The sequence below is a fragment of the Saccostrea cucullata genome, unplaced genomic scaffold (genome assembly GCF_032062105.1).
Source record: "Saccostrea cucullata isolate Sc308-1 unplaced genomic scaffold, CSIRO_AGI_Scuc_v1 ctg5854, whole genome shotgun sequence".
NCBI classification, from domain to species: Eukaryota; Metazoa; Mollusca; class Bivalvia; order Ostreida; family Ostreidae; genus Saccostrea; species Saccostrea cuccullata.
The window spans coordinates 38,201-60,322 of NW_026938511.1; the positions used below are offsets into that span (position 1 = coordinate 38,201).

The following is a 22,122-nucleotide window of genomic DNA, read 5'->3' on the forward strand; positions in this document are numbered from 1 at the left end:
TAGCTGCAGGTAAAGTTTTCAGGTGCATGGAGTGTTTTGTGGAATGAGTAATCTAGCTTTTACACAGGCTCAATAATTCTAACCACATGAATTCTACACATCAGCTAAATCCTAGTAATTCAACTAAAGCCTTTTGGAAAATTGAGAATACATCAGACAAGCACCTCCTTCTAGATTAAACAACAAAAACTTTTCTTTTTTTAAAGGGGAGTAACTCTGCACACTACCTAGATACAGCAACTTTCTGTGACTAATACAAGGCAATTTATTACTGTGCTGGGGATTCACATTCCAATTTGTTTGGCCATTTAATTGATATGATCTGACCACTTCTTAAATATGGTCCACAATGCATTTATCATTGTAACTTATTAATTCTCTCAATTAAATGCTGGATCTGAGTCACCAATATTTTGTTGACCAAGGTCAGAACTGTAAATCACAAGTTCTCTATTCTCCTCTGTAATGTAGGACATTTGATTTAAACTCAAGAGCTAAAGACAGTGGACTTTGAAATATAGTTTCAATATGAACAGCATTCTTGAATTACAAAATTACGATGCACACAAGTTGAGGAAACGAACTTTTATTTTCTCAGACATAAAGGCCCATTTTATTGACCAGAAAATGGCCATACACAGGACTCACATCCTTTCTCATTTATAACATGCAAATATGGCAGGAAATAAAAAAGGGGTGGAAAATGAAATCTCCACAAGTCCAAACTGATTTATTCCCTATGCAAATATGAATGCCCTGGCACAAAGATGTTAGAAAATTGATCCTATATTGATGCCTGGAGAGCGTGCTAGCGTCACTCACAAACCACTGGGAACCTACTCCTCAAAAGATCAAAGACGGAGGCCTGCCAATATCACTTAATTTTAAATTTACGCTCGCAAAAAATTAATTCTTTGTGACAAAAGAAAATCATTGAGTAAATATATTGACCAGCTGTGTTAAAGACCCCTTGTATCAAACTACCCCTCAGTAAAAGATGATGTCAAACTATTGAATGAACCACAACAGTGCCTGTATCCGTCTCTTGTAACCTAACACCTAAAATACCGGGCAAACTTCCATTCAGTAATGGCCATTTACCATCTCGATTTAAAAAATGAACAATTAACAAATCAATATTGAATTTTTTGCAGTTTTTATGACTATTAAACGTATTATCTTTTTTTCAGTTATTTGTTAATAGTAGTCCTTCAAAAATCATTTGAGCTGTATTTAAAGAATTGAAAATTGGCTATAATATCTGTAAAAAGCTCCGCATGAATCATCATCATGGGACTTCAGCAGCAAAAACAAGGATTTTCCCATAAAAGCTGTACTTTTTTTAAAACCATTACTTTTAAAGCAACTTATATCAAGCTCAAGTAATTGAAGGAGAAATGTTATCTGTGGCTTTTCCCTTCCTATGCTTCTTTTGTCCAATGTCTTTTTTCTAATTATGCCTTGTGTAAAGCCTGCATAAGTCACCTTGAATGATTATTGAATAGGATAAGAGTTTCTCTAGGAAATCATTGTTTATCCATTCTTAACTATTCACCCATCATATTTGATACAACATTTAATTACCAATACATGTATAGATTTTATCTCGCTGTTTGGTAATATCAGAGCAACACTTAACAAAATAACCTGAGAAAAGAGAGGTAACTCTGACTATAGCCATTGGCACAAAATATTATTTCTTTGGAACAAAGATTGTTATATTTTCGCTGGAGACAGAACCGTGTGTGTTGCTCAATTGAAATCAGAATGATCAAACAATAAATCACTGTCTGTTCTGCCTGGTAACTTTCTGAATTTTTATGAATGAAATTTTAAAATTCAGCAATGCATGAATGGTACATTTTCTCCATTAATTTTACCTTCCTATAGGTGTTATAAACATTATATAAAACCTGAGAATATTTAGCCAAGGGGGCAAAGATACTCCATTTTTTGTGTGATAGTATCATTGGCATATCAATGTGTGACTTTATTATGGAGATAACCTCCGTATCATAAATCAAAGAGATGAGTCAAATCCATTCAATAGTGAGAGTGAATAAAATTTGTGTCGGACTCTTAACACAATTAGTTGTGTTTGGAAAAGGAATATAATCAGCAATAATTACCATAAAAGGACCATTGCTGATTGTCACTCGGTTAGACCAGGCTTTAATCACTAGTGTTGCATGTCCACTTGTTCGTATAAATCAAGATAATTTTTATAATGGTCAGTTCTGCCATGTTAACAAAATCTAGAGGAAGTTGTCAACACTCTCATTTCCTGGAAAATGATGCCAGCATCAGCTACCGCCATCATCTGCCTCGTGTCCACATCAAACTGCTGGTGCCCCAGGAATGGAAGGCAGGAAACAAAGAAATCGGCATGAACTCTATAGAAAAGGTGAAACAGCCCCCAGTCCAAAAGGTGAACATGTACAGGATTCATCACAGTATTGTTTTTGACCTCAGAATCTTTGCTCGAACATAAACTTTCCCTAGGCAGAAAAAAACTGACACACATTTGAAAGTATTTTTTGGATCTGGACCAAATTAATCTAAGGTGAAATAATCAATCTATCCTGTTAATTAAGCTAACTTTCTAATTAGATACAAAGAGACACATATATGATTAAATGAACTCTAGCTTATTTAGAACAAAAAGGGGGCAACTTCATAAAAAAGCCAATGACATGACTGCTTCAGAGTACACCAAAGATTCTCTACCCAGCAGATCTAATCAATCAGACCTCTAATCTACCATTTAACTTTCTACAACTGGAGATTAAAAAGTCTTTCAGCTTTATGCCTGATAGATATTTTGGTAGGTGTAAGAGCGGAACAATCAAAAGCGAGGGCAAAACAATAAAACTCATCTGCCATAGATTTCACTGATAGAGAGAGGGTGAAAATTGTTTGACAACTGACAAGGTCAAATTCTGTAAAGATGGGGACCCAGGACTCAACCTGTTACCAATCAGATAGCTGGACAACGCAAACATTATATGTATACTATCTGACTGAGCAACAATAAAATCAAGTTTATACAAAACCATATGTGACTTCTGACATTCCATTGTGTAGTAAAGCTCAAATGTAAAAATAAATTCTCAACATCCAAGTGAAAGCCATCTGTTGAAATCTTCATAAATTGAACTATTTCTTGGCAAACATGATGCTATTTCAGATATATTTGGTATCAAATTCAGAATAATTACAAGAACAAAAGAAATTGCTCAATCATGAATGATCATTAATCCGATAAGTCCCTCCCTATTTCTTCTATAATAAGGGCAAGTAGCCCAGGACAGGGGTTTGGTGTAAAACTGCTCTCTCTCTCTCTTCTGTCTCTCATTATCCTACAATCAATCCCTCACTCTGTAGCTTCCACTGTTTGAATTGCCTGAAATACACTACTAATGACAGAGGATCAATTTTCAAAATTGCTCTTCCTGCATCAGAGATTTGTTTAATCATGACATGAATCTGTAGAAATATTTTGACAAATTTCCCCAATTCAACCCATCTCTTTTTGTCCCTTTGTACATTGCAGCAAAGGAGAGAGAGGAAATCAGTCTTTTCTCTTTTTTTCATCAGCCCCAATAACAATTGGAATTTAGAGAAGACTTTTCTCATTGACAATTCTCTGAAGCTACAACTGAATTGAAACAGAAAGGAGAGGTTTGACACCTTTGTAAAGAGATCTGTCCCTGATTAGATACCATCTCCCCAGCCAATTTTCCTTAAACAGATTTGGCTTTATGGGCAATGGCGTTTGTACACCTCCTCTGGTATTTCACACCTGTAGATCTGACATTTTCTTGACTTAAGGTCATGGAGGCCGGACAAGGTGACAATAGGATTATCAGCTCTTAATCAGGGTGATTTGTCAGCACTTGTATCAATCAGTCATAACAAAGCACATGATGGATATTATCTACCACCTTAATCCACCCTTACCTATCCATATAATGAAAGTCTTAGAGGTGAGAAACGGCAGATATGTTAACACTGTAGCATTAATTCCTGCATAAACAGAAAATAATTCTCAATGAAAGACACTCTCTCAAGAGAACCGCTGAAAAAATATTTGATTTCTTCATGTACTTTAAATGGAAGCCTGTGAAGTGTTTAAACACTGAATTCCACACCTATATTCTAATTAATTTGGGTTTCTGTCATTCCCTGCTCCATGCAGAGTTAATAAGATCCCTAGGTTATTCAGATATTGCTACATCACTATCACCAATGCAATTACAATCCTCTCTTTCGCCCCAGATTTCAAAACTGCAATTTTATTGAAACCAATTTTTTCGGTATCAAAATTAAGTGAATTTTCTACCCTTGCTGTAGTTCCATACTCTTGACAAGGTTATAGAATTACTGTAAATCACTTTTTATTCGTGAGAACTTTATTTTCGCGTAATTACACGAGATGGTATGCTCGCGAAAATTTCATTCTCGCGTATAATAGAATTCCTTAAGATTATATAGAGCAATGACCAAAATTCGTGAAAATTTTGTCTCGCTAATAAAGAGTCAATGACTATCTCGTGAAAATAAGGTGTCGCAAAAATTAAGTGACCTACAGTAGTTATCTCAGCTTACCTTGCAAAAAAAGAAGCTGCTGCAGACTGCTGGCTGGTCACTGACCCAGGGGAGGATACCCTGGAGAAAGGAGGTGGAGACATGGCATGAGGTGGTGACATGGCGTGGGGTGGTGACATCGCATGAGGTGGTGACATCGCCCTGGAGTGGTGGGGGACAGGAGACATTGGTGAAGGCACAGAATAATTTAATGGTGAATTGTAATTTGTTCCCGACACAGAATACTGTAAATGTGAATACTGAGCACTTTGTAGAGGATCTGAATACCCTGCATTGGACTGGTTGACATGATACGGAGTTCCTGTATCCCTGTAAGGGGAACCTTGAGACACAGGGTGTACACTGTAAGACTGGCCATGACTGGGGTAATGTTGGGGGTAAATCAAGCCACGAGAATGCTGCTGCATATAAGGGTTAATTCCAGGTTGCATAGAATATTGTCCAGCTTCCAGGTCTTGTAAACTGTTTGATTGCATACTTTGTCGTGTGGGGTTCACGTTCGCGGAGTGTGGGGATCCAGGGTACATCATGGAATTTTCCATAATCTGAGCTAAGTTTTCAGGGACAGACTTGGCTCCTGTTGCACCGGTTCGTTGCTGTGTCAGCATCTGAAAAGATAAGCCAACAATAAATGGCTATCAAACAATATATTTCCAGTTATTGTATCCATGTACAAAAGAAATTGTAACAGCCCCTTTCAATTATTTTCATATTACACAAAACTTGCTTTGAAAGAGTATTCAATGGGGCATAAAATTTGCATTGCAGGGCATATGGCATGAAACTTGTTCCTTGATATTCTTTTCCATGTTCAGTATGAAGTGTATCATCTGTATAATTTATCAAAGATAAAAATGATCAATCAAAGTTTAAATCATAAAAAGACATCTACATTTCAAGTGTCCAATTGATGTAGACATGGATTTACACACTGAAAATAATCCTCTGTAGCAAAATACTTGATCACTTTATGCTGCCATCATCTTTAGTCTCAGATTTCTCTGAACCAACTGCAATTCCAGATATCACTCTAGTATTTCAAAAAAATTTGGTACATTACACGAAATTCAATCCTACATCCTACCATAAAGCTCTTGAAATGTAACACATGGCAGACATTACTTTATGCATCATTTCCTGTATCAGTAATGAAAATATTAATATGCATATGTGCACATGAAATGTTCATGTTGTTGACTCGAGTGTCAAGACCTACACCAAGATCAAAGACCCAGAGTCACATACTACTGATCTCAATGAAGACATCATCTATCTAGCCGCACACTACTTTCTCCCCCAAGGCTGTTTTTTGATTGGTCAAATCTTCACGATATGGCCTTACATTAGACAAAGCAAGATCATCCTAACATTACAATAACTTGCAGTACATAATAGATATTAACTGTGTTCCATTGTCAGTTTTATTTCCCATTAAGTGCATTAGTTGTGTCATGGGCTGGCAGATCAAAGAGGGGGGCCTCTTATTATTTATTGAGGATTTGGTAACTTTTTGACAGTTTTTATTGCTTGTACAACATTTTTGCTGTTGTAAGATTGTAAATCAAATTTTGATGCAATGCCTCAGAAGTGTAACCTAACACCTTAAACTCAACACTTCTTAACATCATTTAAAACTGTAAAACAACTAACATACATTTCCAAGCCTTCATTCATAATTTACACTTCCTGGGTCTATAGCTGAAATAAAAAAAAATCTAAGACATACATTGATATTGTAAAAGAAAAAAAAAACATAACATTTTTCTGAGTACTAAATGTCTACATTTTGTGAATGACCAATGACATGTGTGCCAGAAATTTTCCGGACAGAGAAATAGGACATGCTCAGTTAATTTTTATATCTGCCAGGTGCGAAAAATGGCCAATAGATTTGACTACTTGTGGATAGCAGTTGTCAGCTGTATTCCCTGCAGAAAGAGGCTATCAGGGAAATAAAAGAGAAATTAAATTTGTTATCAGCACATTTTAACAACAGGATGAACCTTGCTAACCTACCTCTATCAAAGACATTTCCACCAAGCCTAGCAATCCAAAGGCTGTATCAATTCATCTGATCTAGGCTAATGAAGCTAATTTAGAAACCACTGGTCTAAAATTACTAACAGTATTATCATATGATAATGTGTATACATCCATGACCACAATATGTAAATTTTGGATGATATTTCAAACCGTTAAAAAATTCTAATAACTACAAACTAGCTGTCCTTCCAAAAACTGTAGAAGAATTTTCTTCTATGAAGCTATGTCATCACTTTCTTCTCAAACATAATATAATGATCCGTTTTGCCCATTGCTGCGGCAGTGGATATCTTTAGAGCCACCTTGCACTATAATTACCCTGGAGTCTCCAGGGTGCATTAATAAGGGGTTGTTACATCATAAACCACCAATGACAATGACAATGAATTTATTCTCATGAACTGACATAAGTACAGTGTTGAGAAAGATTACAAGTATAGTTAAACATATGTGCATGCGTGAAAAAGAAAAAAGTACAAAGTAACAAAACTAACAATGAGCTAACCAGGAGAGCCAACTCTCTCAAAAATAATTTTTATAAATTTACACAGTTTTGTCAATTTAACTGTATTTTTTGTATTAAAAAGTTGATCAAACTTATACACATTTGGATGTGAATAGTAATATTTTGATAATAATAATAACCTTGAATTCAAAATAAGTGAATCATTACAATTAAATAAGTAATGAAATTCATCACCAATTTCATTTTTGGAACACAATTTACAAATTCGGTTTTCTCTTGGTACATTATGCCATCTTCCAACTTCTATTGGTAATTTATTATTACAAGTTCTAAACTTACAAAATATTTTCCAGTACTTAAAAGGCAGAGATACTAAATACTTTTCTAGACAAAAAGAAGTTTTGTATATTCTATAATTAAGACCTTTAGACGAGTTAAACATTTCACTATACCACTTCTGTTTAAACTGATCATACAGAGTGTTAAACACTATTTTCTTCAGCCATGATACATTTACAGGTTGACAAGTATGCCAAATATAAGAAAGTCCACATTCATTCAATATAGATTTGACAAAGTTACACCATGGATTATTGTAGTTCTTTAAAACACTTAACAAATTCGATGATAATTTATCCCTTTGTAAAAAAGATAGTTTACACCAAAAACTTATCATTCTAACCTTTATATTAATTGAAATAGGGTATCTACCTAATTCACCATATACCATAAAATTTGGTGTTGATGACTTTACATGCAAAATATGCTTACAAAATTTTAAGTGCAATTTTTCAATCAATGGTGACTGATTAAAACCCCACACTTCGCATCCATATAAAATTATAGGATTTACAATTTTGTCAAACATATCCAATGTGCATTCTATATTAAGGTTGTGTTTTCTACATTTTCCAATAACACTATACATAGCTTTTGTTGCTTTCTGAGATAATTCTTTGACATTTGTGTTAAATGAACCATTTTTACAAAAACTTACTCCTAAATATTTAAAATTATCTACGATTTCTAATGTTATTCCATTTAATGTAATTGGTTTTTCAATTCTTGAATTGCCCTTTCCAAAGATTACAATTTTAGTTTTATTGGTGTTAACTTTGAGATGCCATTGTTTGCAATATTTGTTAAATACATCCAATTGGTATTGTAAGTCTTCTGGTGTTTCTGACAAAAGGATCGTGTCATCTGCGTATAGCAAAACAAACAATCGAAGATACAAATTAAACTCCGATTCTAATTTAGACGTTATAAATGATAAACCTTTTACATTATTTAAATTCATGAAATCTTCAAGGTCATTTAGATAGATGGCAAACAAAAATGGGGATAGGTTTTCCCCTTGTCTAACACCTACAGTACAAGGAAAGGGATCAGAGTACAGACCATTTGAGACTACTCTTGATTTAATATTTTTATACAGCTGTGTTATAAAATTAAAACATTTACCATCTATGTTATTTAATAAAACTTTATTCCAAAGACCTAAACGCCAGACAGAATCGAACGCTTTCTCAAAATCAATAAAGGCACAGTACAACCTTTTCCTATGATACTTAGATATTTCAATCAATGTATACAAAGTAAAAATGTGGTCCAAAGTAGAATAGTTTTTTCTAAAACCAGCTTGATTTTCTAAAATAAGGTGGACAGTATTTGCATAATAATTAAGTCTCTCATTCAGAATAGATGTAAACAATTTACCCAAACAGCTTATCAAAGTAATGGGTCTATAGTTTTTAGGATCTTTAGTGTCACCTTTGTTTTTATATAATGGAATAATATTTCCAAATGTCCACTGAGAAGGTATGATTCCTGAATCAAAAATCTTGTTAAATAATATTACATAAAAGTTTGACATAGTATCTACAGTAGATTTTATATATTCATTAACAATGTTGTCATGTCCACTTGACTTATCATTTTTCAGAGCATGTATACATTTTGTAATTTCTTCGTGTGTGATTGGTTGATTTATGCTGTTATTAAGTTCTAAATTTGACAACAATTTTAGTTCATCTTCAGTCAAAACGTTTTCGCTTTCCCCCTCTACTCCAATGTTGCAACAATCTTTATAAAAATCATATAGTTTGGATAATTCTACATTACAGCATTTATTGTTTCCATTAGAGTTTAATATTTTCCAATAGTCTTTTGGGTTATATGATCTTAAATATTGTAATTTCCTTTTCATATCTGTCCTATGAAAATTTCGAGCAGATTTTAATTTTTGTTTAAACAACTTTTCCTTTTCATACAAATCTTCTTTAAAAATATTACCTCCAAATCGTTTAAACAGTTGTTGTGCTTTTTTAAAATTCCGTCTAGCAGATTTACAGTCTTTTGTGAACCATGGCTTTTTAAAGACACATTTTTTATTCCCCTGTGAAAAAGTGGCTTTTTTATAAACACCAAAAACTTCCTTAGCACTTCCAACTAAAACTTCACCAGCTTTTTCAACAATATTATCAATTAAATCTAATGAAACTTCATTACAGTTTAAAAGTTCTTCTTCTAAACCTTTAATGCAACTAACTTTATTTTCAACACAGTTTTGATAAGTCAATTTTTCATTATTATTCCACCTTTTAGCCTTTTCTGATTGGTCATTACAATTATATGGACTATTTTCTATATCTAAATTCATTGATTCAGGATGTATTCTTATTTTTAGTTCTATTGGATTATGCACATCTGAGTACAATGAAGAAAAAGCTAAAACAGACATTTCTGAAACTTGTTTGATAAAGTTAATATTTGCAATGCAGTAGTCTACTATACTACAGTTTTTGCAAGTAAATTCACCGTTTATATCAGTGTTACAACGTCCATTTAGAATGTAAATATTACAGTTTTTACATAAAGTTAACAGTTTTTTACCAAATTGGTTCAATGTTTTGTCTTTTGATTTTCTATCAACAGATAAACCATAATTTTCAAGTCTTGTTACATCACATGTATCACTAAGAAAAATATTTTCATCTATAATTATGTCATTTGAAAATAAATGATCATTGTTATGAGAATTAATGTTTTCAATATAATCCTTCTCCATAGCAACCCTACTATTAAAATCACCCATAAGACAAATGCTATCTAAACTATCAATTAGATTATTAGTTTCTTCTTCTATATCATCAAAAATATCTGTGGATGAAAAACGAGAATTTATAGGTGGGATATAAACAGTACCAATAATTACATCATTTTGAAAATTAAATGCTTTCCCCGATAGTTTTATCCATAGAACATGTTCACATTCATTCTCTATAACGGTAACATATTTAGAATAAATATCTCTAACATACACTACAATCCCACCTGATTTTTTCGATGACAATGAAAATCTATGTTTACAAAAGGCATTAAAGTTTTTAATTTCAATATCATCAGCATTGTCGGTTTTTGTTTCCGTTAAACATACAATATCGTTGTTGTTTATAAATTCAATAAATTCGGGGTTTTGTAATTTCGAATTAAGTCCACAAACATTTAAACTAATAATTTTCAAATCGTTGAGAGAGTTTGCATTGTTTACGTTTTGTACATGTTGTAGTTCCTGTTTACACAGTTCTCCTTGGTTTTCCTAGTGCGCTTCCGCATATCTGAATTTTCTATGCGCTGTCGGCGGCGCGGCGCGGTTTTCAAATGCTGGGATTCGATCTCTCGAATGGTCGTTCTGAAATGGTACCAGTTGACCCTCCACGTAAAGCTTGTCGACGACTAGTGAAGCCCTTTTGCCCTGTCTTTTGGCAGCTTTGTATTGGGGGTATAATTGCTTACGTCGATCGTTAATTTCTTTCGGGAATTGTTCGTTAATTCCATATGGCTTGCCATTTAAGGATCCAGGGGCTGCTCGCCTGACTCTTTCTCGGTCCTTGTGCAGCACAAATTTGGCAATTATCGGTCGTGGTCGTGTTCCACCCTTCCTACCCATTCTATGCACCCGGTGGAAATCAATTTTGTCTGTGATATTCATCTCGGTCTTAATGAATTCTTTTATCAAATCCTCTGCGTCTTCTTCCTGAGTTTCTGCTATCCCTTCAAATATTAGGTTGTCCCTCATAGACCGTGTCTGTAGATCTAGGTGACGTTCTTTAAGGTCACACAAGTCTGACCGTACTGCCTGGAGTTCTTCACGCATCGCTTCATTTTCTTTCAATGTTGATGTCGACCTTTTGTCTATATCTTTCACTGTCCGTTCGATTTCCTTGACAGCCTTTTGTTGTTCGTCGTACTGCAGTGAGATGTGATTCATGCCCTTCTCAATGTCTTCAACTTTTACTTTCATGTTTTTCAATTCTTTCAGTTCTTGGTTTACATTGCTTACATTACGCTCAAGGTCATTTAACCTTTTATCTATTTGATCCAGGGTATTTAGCTTTGATGACACATATTCTAGCTTGTTACATATCACTGAAAGAGTATCGCGCATATCAATGCTTTGAGGGACAGTGTTCGATTGACTCTGTATTGGCGACATATAGCCTGCAAATTGTCCTTGTGGACTTTGTGGCATATAAGGTTGTAATTGGTTACCTTGAAACTGTATGGTAGGGGACGAGTTTTGAGACGCCCCGTTGATTCCACTGATCATTCCATTGTTAAACACCGGATCCATACCCAGTGTGTTTGCGGAATGTATACGTGGTATAACAATGGCTGCCTGATCTGCGTTCACTCGTATTTTCTGCTCGCTCTCCCCACTAGTGTTCAACGTTTTGTTTTTCCTCTTTTTGGATTTTTTCTTTTCCTTATCTGGTCCCATTTGGCCCCATCACACAACATTAAACAGCATTATGAATATAACGATAAAAAACTGTGAAACTTTTCAAAAATGTACAGACCAAAATTTTCGTGTCTTGTTGGCTTCACGCATGCGCCTATACTAACCAGTAAGTAACTCTCCCTAGGATCATCAAAGGCCTGGGAAACCTGATCCTGCTACAGTTTGTTTAGCACTGACCTGATAACATATAGGACACACAAGAGAGCAGATTTCATGACTCCTGTACAATCATCACTAGACTGTAATAAATGAAGAGTCTTAAGCATCATTACAGGGCTTATCTCACTACTAAAACAAACAGTTTGACAAATCTTATCAGGTTACCCTCTACGAGTATCCTATAGATGAAAGTCATTCTTGTCAACCATAGTCTAAATATTTACTCTATTTATTTGTGGGACATCCCTTTCCTTCTAAAGAATTTATTAAAGGAAAAGACGTAATCAAAGGTCATAAAAATATTTCTAACCTGTACACTTCCGCAAACCCAGCTTACATATCTCAAAGATGTCTAACATGCAGTTTTTTTATTTGAAGAGCTAATTAAATTATAGTCATTCTAATTACATGACAGCATGACATCATTTAAAATTTATAATATGAAAAATATGAAGAAATAATGAAGACAAATCTCACTCATTAAGTGAACACATCCTTAAATTTTGTCATCCAAAAAGCACTACTCTTTTCATATTCCTTCAAATGAAGTTTGTAATAAAAGTTGCTCTTTCAGAAATCCTTTATATTGGCAGAACTACCCCACCCCAAGAAAACTAACTGTGCATTTGTTATACCTGAAAGTCGCTACCTGTAATTAAGCCAATCAAACTCACACCTGGACCAAGACCCACACAAAGTGATCAACAAGAATTCCTCTAAGGACAATTGACTTTTTTAACCCCCTGTTGTTTCCAAACAAATTTCTTTGATAATGAGGGCTTTCTCTGTTACATTTTATAGCTGGGGTGCTACCTCACACTATATATTGAGGCGCTGGGCATGAGAAAGGATAAACAACAGGATAATCCAGCTAATGACTACTATGGCCCCACAAGAGGTTTCTGACACAGTTCTTAAGAGCTAAAGCTATTGGGAATGATCAATAGCCAATCATTTCATTACATTAATAATTACATCACAACACAATGTAGGTCTCTGCATTAAATTAACAAAATGCCCTTCACTTGTTTATAATCCTATGGAATGTGTAAATAACTATTATTAGATTCCTTGTGTTTTATTAAAATGGTAAATAAAGCATGTGGCTTACATGACTTGGAATAGCTAATCACCTATATGGCATCTTAACTTTACTGACATTTACCACAATGGCTTTACATTTGCATGTATATTAAAACTTTTTTCCCAAATCAAGGCTATATAAGAATGTATTAACCTTGATTTTTCTAGCAATTAGCATTATACTGACATTCAAAGACAACTAACAAAACAGTAAATTAGGCAACCCGCTGATAAAATTTTCTCTAAAATGAATGTGTCCAAATTTCACAATGCAAGTTGACCAAGGGGGCTCTTCAACAAAAAAAATCCTTTCCATGAATCCAGCAAGGATAATGACATCCCTTTATGTAACTAGACCTATAAGAGAGTCTTTATCTATTCTCCACTGACAAATGAGGACTGAATACCTTTCTAAAAATGTCTTAGGTTTGTAACTTCCATCTCCGAGCTTTGACCTGTATTTCGCATATGACACAATCCTTCTGGCCATATGTCTGTGTAAATTTCCCCCTTTGAAAATGAAATGATGTGTCTTAAAGAGATGACTAACACCTTTGTAATTTAGAGGTGTACATTGCCGTGTCTATAAAAAATAGTCTTTGTTACCTACAAAACCTGTTCCTCCCATCCAATTTTTTACTGGACACCCACCAACTGTGTCCGTAATATTGAATATCTGAGGTATAACCAAGGATAGCGAAAAGGTGACCAAGTTCATTAACACTTTCCATTTTCAAACTTCCTTTCTTTTTTTGAAACAAACATGTGAAACTAAGACAGGGTATAGCAAGAATTTTCAGGTAACCCCACAAGATCCATTGCATCACAACAATGCATAAAACATGATTCCTCTAATTTTACAACAGCTCGGGGATTTTTAAATTTATACGATGGAACCACAAAATGACATGGTGTGGATGCCTTTGTCAATTTCATATGCAGTCAATGATCTGGTACAGCCGACCTGTTATTTACTTCTTTAACTACCAATTTCCACGACAGTAAAAAAACCATTCATAAAAAACAGGATACTAGAGGTGTGAGAAAGTTAGATTATAAGAGGCACTTCTGAATGTATGTAAGTACCATGTCATCTGAGAAATTGTAAATATACAGCAATTAATTCCTTTGATTTTGTACACTTGTAAAATTGTGGAAAAAAAACTGAACTACCTAAGTAATAAATTACTTCAAAGGGCACTGCAAGTAATAGTTGACGATTTCGCAGCACAGTTAAGGTTACAAAAAGGAGGCGGAGCCTAATTTGTACGGGAAAACTTGACTATTACATCATACACTATATACGTCATACCACATTTCTTTAAAATACCACAAAATGAGTTTATCTGCTAATTTAACCAGTAAGAAATCATCAAACTACATAAAAACTTACTACAGCGTATTTTTTTGTCGTTGGTTAAATCCCACATAACATGTAATAAACAAGTCACTGATCGCAATACACTTGTCAATATGACGTCATTTCTTACAACGTGACGTAGTTTGTATGCAGTGAGAGACAGATCAAGTAATATTTTCTCAGCGAAATATGTATTCTCTAATTAAATAAAATATTATTTAGAGATATTATATAGGCCAATACCTTGAATTTAATGTCTTCTTCACTATTTTATTAATATACTTTCTGTACATTACGTATTTAATTGACACTGCCGTATATTTGTATGCAAGTACATCGGAGGGTAATGTCGGGGTCCTAATAAATCGATCTAGTGCAAGGGCATACACTCTATGGATCAAAGTGAGCTTTTACATTTCAACTATAGAAAGATTGAGGTATCTGAAAAGTGCTGCGATCCTGATGAAATCTTAAAAACAATTTAATTATATCAATACTCCATGCCGCTGGCCAGCAAAAAATATAGCATTCGGTCATACAAGTATAATTTTAACAATGAAATTGCAGAATTTAGACAAGATCGCAGCACTTTTTAGAAACTACAATGCGTGTTGAAAATATTTATATACTAAACTTCGAAATTTAACTTGGTTATGCCCTTGCACTAGTGATATTTATATGTAACATCAATACTTCAAGTCAATGTGCTAAAATCGCGCGACTGCCGCATCACGAGACTAGTCTAAATATAAAATATAATCGTCCTCGATATGTAGTTATTAATCATAATTACAATTATCCGATATAAATAATGTACTAAAAAAAAATCGCCATCCCGATTACGAATACATTTCTAAATACAAAATTTAGTCGATATTTCCATTGCGCACCTTAACTGTACTGCGTTTCTAAATTAAAAGTAAAGTTGCACCTCACTTCACACAGTTTTTTCAAATCAACATTAGGGAAAAAAGTTTATTAAATTTTCTTTGAACAGGCTTAAATTTCTTAAATACAGCTGACAGTGACGTATATCAATTTTTTCCCTTTTCCAACATAAATCTACAAAATTGTTCAATATATCATAATTATTTTTGGTCAAAACATATCTCCTTTTCTATGCACATTGACAATATGTAATCCTTACCTATTCATTTACATTTCTTTATAAAGGAGGTCTGTATTAAAGATCCGACACCAAATCATTTGTCAGACTGAAAGACTGATCATTTCTCCAGGTGTACACTAACATGAGGATAATCACAATATCGCACAAGTCTACACCACTTCAAAATATAAAGCCACCCAATACAAACAATATATTCCTTAATCGGAGCTTCAGGTCACTTTTCCTTATATGGATAAATCTAAGATAATAAATCGGGAATTTTTTTCAATGGACTGTTTCCTTTCTTTTTTAAAACTTGAAGGTGAACAAACTTGTCAGATAAATGAAATCCGAATTAATTCAATTTTTGATCACTTTTAAAGTTTTTCTCCTCCCTGGAGATATTTTCTCCGTTGAATAGGTGTCACCTTTCACACACCAAATCAATCCGGCTGTCCACATGAGCTTGAAAAATCTTGCACTCTGATAGAAAAAATCCTGGTCCAAGAACTCTTACATAGCACTGCTATACCTCTCCATTTCTCTGCAGGACTGCCCAGTACACAGGTCATAAATAGTTTCCACAGCTAAAGCACCTGTAATTTTTGCTATCAAACAAAATACAAAAAAGCACCTCTCTTCTGATGTGTCCTCTATAGTTCCTAAATATCTCTGAAGTTACAGATAAGTCCTCTACTTAGATATGGACCCTATACCTTAGTTCTTCAGTTGACAGTATACGTCCATGTGTATCGGAACAGACATTTAAATACCTGAGACAGAAGAATGTACCTGGTCGTCTCGTAAGTATCAGAGAGAGCACGCTTAACAGCCCATACGCAAGGCCTTACTTGGAGAATAAACAGTCTACTCTTTCTGCTGTATTTAAATCAATGTCGTTATTTTAAGCCACTCTACGGAAAGACATATAAGCCTCATCCTGATGTGCAGTTATGGATCACACAAAAAGAACATTAGAAAGGCGCAATAAAAATGCTCGGATTCTGACGGAGGTGAACATTTCCTATCCAATATCTGTAACGGTGTAACTAATATTACTTTCCTATTAAGTAGTTAAGTATGCTGCGAAAATTGATCCAAATCGGCCTGTGATACTTTACAATGCTTTTAACTTTCCGTCTCGGAACCAAGTAATCAATCAAGACAACTACGATGTAGCCTTCTCTTATATATTATGCAAAAAATATTTATCACTATAAAATTTTGTCACCAGTCATTAAAGTACTGTTTGTTGATTTGCATTAATCAGATGTGTCATGCTATCATAACTTTTTTTATTAATGATACTGGCTTATTTTTTTTTGTTTAAATTTTTAAAACCTTGGCTGGATCAATGATACAATTATTCTGTCATAAACTTCACATTCATGTTAGCAGTCTTTTGAATTCAATTTGTGGCTTATATCAATATTTTGACAGAATTTGTGCCATCTGATAATAAAATATTTGAACCTGCTACATATACACTTGATAATACTCCTCAATGTAAATTAATGACTGCAGACTTTAATCTGCCGGCATCACATTTGTCGTACTCTTAAGACTGGCAGTATTTAGATGTGTTTCTGAATTTGACAATGAAAAGTAAACAATTCCACTTTACTGAATAGAGTCACAACAGAACATGAGAACTGAATAAGAGTGCAGGGGATAGAAGAATTAATTGTGTGATTAATTTTATCCATTAATATAAAGCATCTGCAAGCAATGTTGGGTTGAACAGGACAGGTCTTCTGAGAATTTGTGGTTTTGAGTATTAAAATATCAATAATATATAATAGTATTTTTACAGTATTAATTTTATAATTGCAAGTATCTAATAAATAATTCCTCTTAACCATGAGATGTGTAGCATGTATATGTAAATGGTTCTTATGGATTCAGCAATGAACAATGCATTTTCTGCCTTTATAAATGACCATAATTTCCTAGGAAGACCAAAGCATGTATGAAAAAAATCCCAATATTTCTGCTAGCATTATTATTTTAATCGGAGAATGATCATTCAATGTTTAAAATACAGCGACAAACAGCCTCAGCTTTGTGGAAATTAATGAGACAAGAACACGGACTCAGCCTCAGAAACAAAGAATTCAGATGCATAACAATTTACTATAATCGGTAAATCGCCCTCTTTTGGAGGGAACATCTACGGAACATCAATGAATTACCAGGCACTGCACACTTGTAAATCTGTTAAGTGTTAGAAGTCTAATGATTATAAATTCTTTAGAATGAGAGGTTAATTATCCTTTTTTCAATCATTAGGAAATTGAACATTACATTCAATCAATGGATTATTTAATTTTCTATCAATCTTTTTTGTTTAGTTCTATGACCCCAGTGATATATTGGGTCTTCGCTTTTCATTCACAATTCAACAAAGATTTTACATATAACATTGACATAGCAAATTCCAGCTTTGTTGTGGTAAGTAAAAGCTTAGAAAAATATTGTGAATTCCTTTGATTTGTCTGTTAACAGCAGCTTGCATATTAAGGCAAACAAAAACATTTTCTAACCGTTAATCATCCAGTAAAATCATACAATTTTGTAATCAAATTTCTTGTCAATTACCAATTTTCGATTTTCTTGCATTGTAGTTTCTTTCAATACCCAAAAGGCCCTTTGATACACGATCCTTTAATTTCATGAGGCAACTCATGTGGGAACTGATTATGCATCATTTTTCGTGTTCCAGTAAAACACAACACAGATCATTCCTATCAGAAGCTGTCTCCAATTTGTCAGGTGACATAATCATTGAAGTTAGAAACCAAGCTTCTAAATACTGACAATTCAATAAACAAGTCTATCATTCTCTCCATGTGTTCATGTTTCCCTCATATTCTGATCCAAAATGAAACCTTTCACTTCTCAGAAATTGAGCATGAAAATGGTGGCAGCTAGAGTACATGTATGTGCATCATATAAATACTTTTTCCTAATTTTCTCCACGAGGATATATCTTTGACATAAACAGAGACATGTAAAGACCATACTGGATTCACCCTGGTCATAAAGACACACACAAATCCTTAGATTTAGTGAGCTCATATTAACAGAGGGATCTTTGAACATGAATGTCTATTAACAATTATAATTAAGAATTGTGTGGCTTAACAACGAAAGAGATGCACAAATTCAAACAAAATTAATACTGCATGTGTTTGCATTGATACACTAAGAACCAGAAGTCTCTGTCGAGACTGAAGCTCTACTGGTTTGAACTTATAGCAAAGGAAGAGAAAAGTACTTAAGCAGCTGGGATTTGAAACTTTACAACAGCAATAAATAGAATAATGATCGTTGATAAAGTCTCTTTATGTACTTAGTGTAGTCTACTTGTGCCAAGTTATATTGAAATCAGATCAAAACTGTAGGAGGAGAAGCATTTTGAAACAATTTTACAGATATTTCTATTTTTAGTAACCACGGCAACACCGTTCATCGAAATCAAAAACCGATAAACAGATTTATGTATCTTAGTGTAGTCTACTTGTGCGCCAAGTTATATTGAAATCAGACCAAAACTGTACGAGGAGTAGCATTTTGAAACAATATTACAGATATTTCTATTTTTAGTAACCACGGCAACACCGTTCATCGAAATCAAAAACAGATACACAAATTTATGTATCTTAGTGTAGTCTACTTGTGCGCCAAGTTATACTGAAATCAGACCAAAACTGTAGGAGGAGTAGCATTTTGAAAGAATTTCACAGAAATTTCTATTCTTAGTAACCACAGCAACACCGTTCATCGAAATCAAAAACCGATACACAGAATTATGTATCTTAGTGTATTCTACTTGTGTGCCAAGTTGTACTGAAATCAAACCAAAACTGTAGGAGGAGTAGCATTTTGAAAGAATTTCACAAATTTCTATTTTTAGTAACCACGGCAACACTGTTCATCGAAATCAAAAACCGATACACAGAATTATGTATCTTAGTGTATTCTACTTGTGTGCTAAGTTGTACTGAAATCAGACCAAAACTGTAGGAGGAGTAGCATTTTGAAAGAATTTCACAGTAATTTCTATTTTTAGTAACCATGGCAACACAGTTTATCGAAATCAAAAACCTATACATAGAATTATGTATCTTAGTGCATTCTACTTGTGTGCCAAGTTATACTGAAATCAGATCAAAACTGTAGGAGGAGTAGCATTTTGAAAGAATTTCACAGAAATTTCTATTTTTAGTAACCACGGCAACATCGTTCATCGAAATCAAAAACCGATATATAGAATTATGTATCTTAGTGTATTCTACTTGTGTGCCAAGTTATATTGAAATCAGACCAAAACTGTAGGAGGAGTAGCATTTTGAAAGAATTTCACAGAAATTTCTATTTTTAGTAACCACGGCAACACCGTTCATCGAAATCAAATACCGATATACAGAATTATGTATCTTAGTGTAGTCTACTTGTGTGCCAAGTTATATTGAAATTAGACCAAAACTGTAGCAGGAGTAGCATTTTGAAAAATTGTTTACAGACAGACGGACAGACAGACAGACAGACGGACGGACGCCGGACGCATTACTATCGCATAAGCTCTTCTGGTCTCTGACCAGTAGAGCTAAAAATGGAATGGACACAATAGGATCTATGAGAGCAAGATATTTGGGTCAGTTGGTCAATGTTAAAGGTCAGAATGTAAACTTATAACCAGAAGTCTCTGTCGAGACTGTAGCTCTACTGGTTTGTACTTATAACAAAGGATGAGAAAAGAAGCCATTGCCATCAGACAAAAACTGTAGAAGGTCATAAGTATCATTTTAAAGGAATTTCACAGACATTTCTATTTTTAGTAACAATAGCAACATCGTTTATCGAAATCAAAAACCGATGATCTATTTTATCATGTTTATGTATCTTAGTGTAGTCTACTTGTGTGTTAAGTTATATTAAAATCAGACCAAAACTGTAGGAGGAGTAGCATTTTGAAAGGATTTTCACAGAAAATTCTATTTTTAGTAACCATGGCAACACCATTCATCGAAATCAAAAACCGTTGCACTATTTTATGTGTCTTAGTGTAGTCTACTTGTGTGCCAAGTTATATTGAAATCAGATCAAAACTGCAGAAGGAGTAGCATTTTAAAGAAATTTTACAGAAAATTCTATTTTTAGTAACCATGGCAACACCGTTCATTGAAATCAAAAACCGATGCACTATTTTATGTATCTTAGTGTAGTTGACTTGTGTGCCATGTTTTATTAAAATCAGACCAAAACTGTAGGAGGAGTAGCGTTTTGAAAAATTGTTTACAGACAGACGGATAGACAGACGGACGGACGACGGACACCTTACCATCGCATAAGCTCGTCTGGTCTCTGACCAGTAGAGCTAAAAATCAGTCATAACCATCTGTAGCAGGAAAGTAGAAGACATATAGTTGGACCAGGAATTTCAACCCAGGGCTGCTGCATCACTAGTCAGGTGCTGAGCTACCCAGGCCAATCATTACATATCAAAGATCAACCTTGAAAGGTGAAAAGTCAAGTACATGAAGTGTGCAACATCCTTGATATTTTTTGAAAGGCTTCGCAACAAGTTAAGTTACCAATATTTGTCATCTTCCTTTGCAGTTGACCGAGAATATCTGAAGTAGATTTTTAGATTCTGAAATTAGTCATAATTAGGATGGGTAGAAGGATGGAAGATGTGACAAACATTGTCCCAGCCATACAAAACAAAGTTAAAAAATGAAACATTTTTATCTTTGAAAGCTACATGCATGAACCGTATCTTTTGAAATTACTGAATTTAAAAATTATGATAGCTAGATGCAGCTTATGTATATCATTCCTTTCCTTTTTTCCACCTTTTTTTTTCCACTTACCTGATTGACCCTGAAGTGGTAGTTCTTCTGATGCTGCTCCAGGTATACATTGTTAAGGGACACCGATGATGCTGGACCTCCTCTTGTCTTTTGCTTCAGGGATCTGAAACAGTATAAAAATTCTTTATACAACAGTCCATGATAGCACCAGCAAATATTTCAAATAATTCAGAATACATGGTGATTTGAACTCAGTTTCCAATACTGAAAGTCCATGTAATATTTCTAGTTTAGAATGGGTAACTGGATTTGGGAAAAACTCAAGAGTCACGGCATTAGGAATGTTCTGTTCTTGTATCCTTATGGTAATAACATGACAAATTACATAGCAAAGCAGTGAAATATAATCTTTGTCAAGTCACTCAAAATCTTATTCTGGTATCTCCTAAAAAAATTATAATTTTGAACATCATCACACCATGGTATGAAGGCATAACTGATTCCCTTTTTGTAGTGTACTGTGTTTGTCTAATTCAATGCATGAATCTGATTCTTATGAATTTAATCAACAAGAACATTTGCTATTCTCTTCATGAAAAAAATTATTTCTGAAGTGAAAAAAAACCAGAAGTCTCTGTCGAGACTGAAGCTCTACTGGTTTGAACTTATAGCAAA

General features: G+C 34.1%; 1 protein-coding gene across 3 annotated transcripts in view; it reads right to left on the reverse strand.

The window, feature by feature from the left end:
* Nucleotides 1–22,122, reverse strand: part of LOC134250549 (kinesin-like protein KIF26B) — a 59,442-nt gene that overhangs the window by 24,172 nt on the left and 13,148 nt on the right. For 2 of the 3 annotated variants that reach the window (XM_062732915.1, XM_062732914.1), the window contains exons 2-3: nucleotides 21,508–21,610; nucleotides 4,609–5,216 (exon numbers count right to left, since the gene is read on the reverse strand). In XM_062732915.1, the coding sequence (XP_062588899.1) occupies nucleotides 4,609–5,216; nucleotides 21,508–21,610 (711 nt within the window). Of the gene's footprint in view, nucleotides 1–4,608; nucleotides 5,217–15,670; nucleotides 16,282–21,507; nucleotides 21,611–22,122 lie in introns of those variants that run through there. The other variant, XM_062732916.1, reaches the window with a different exon arrangement.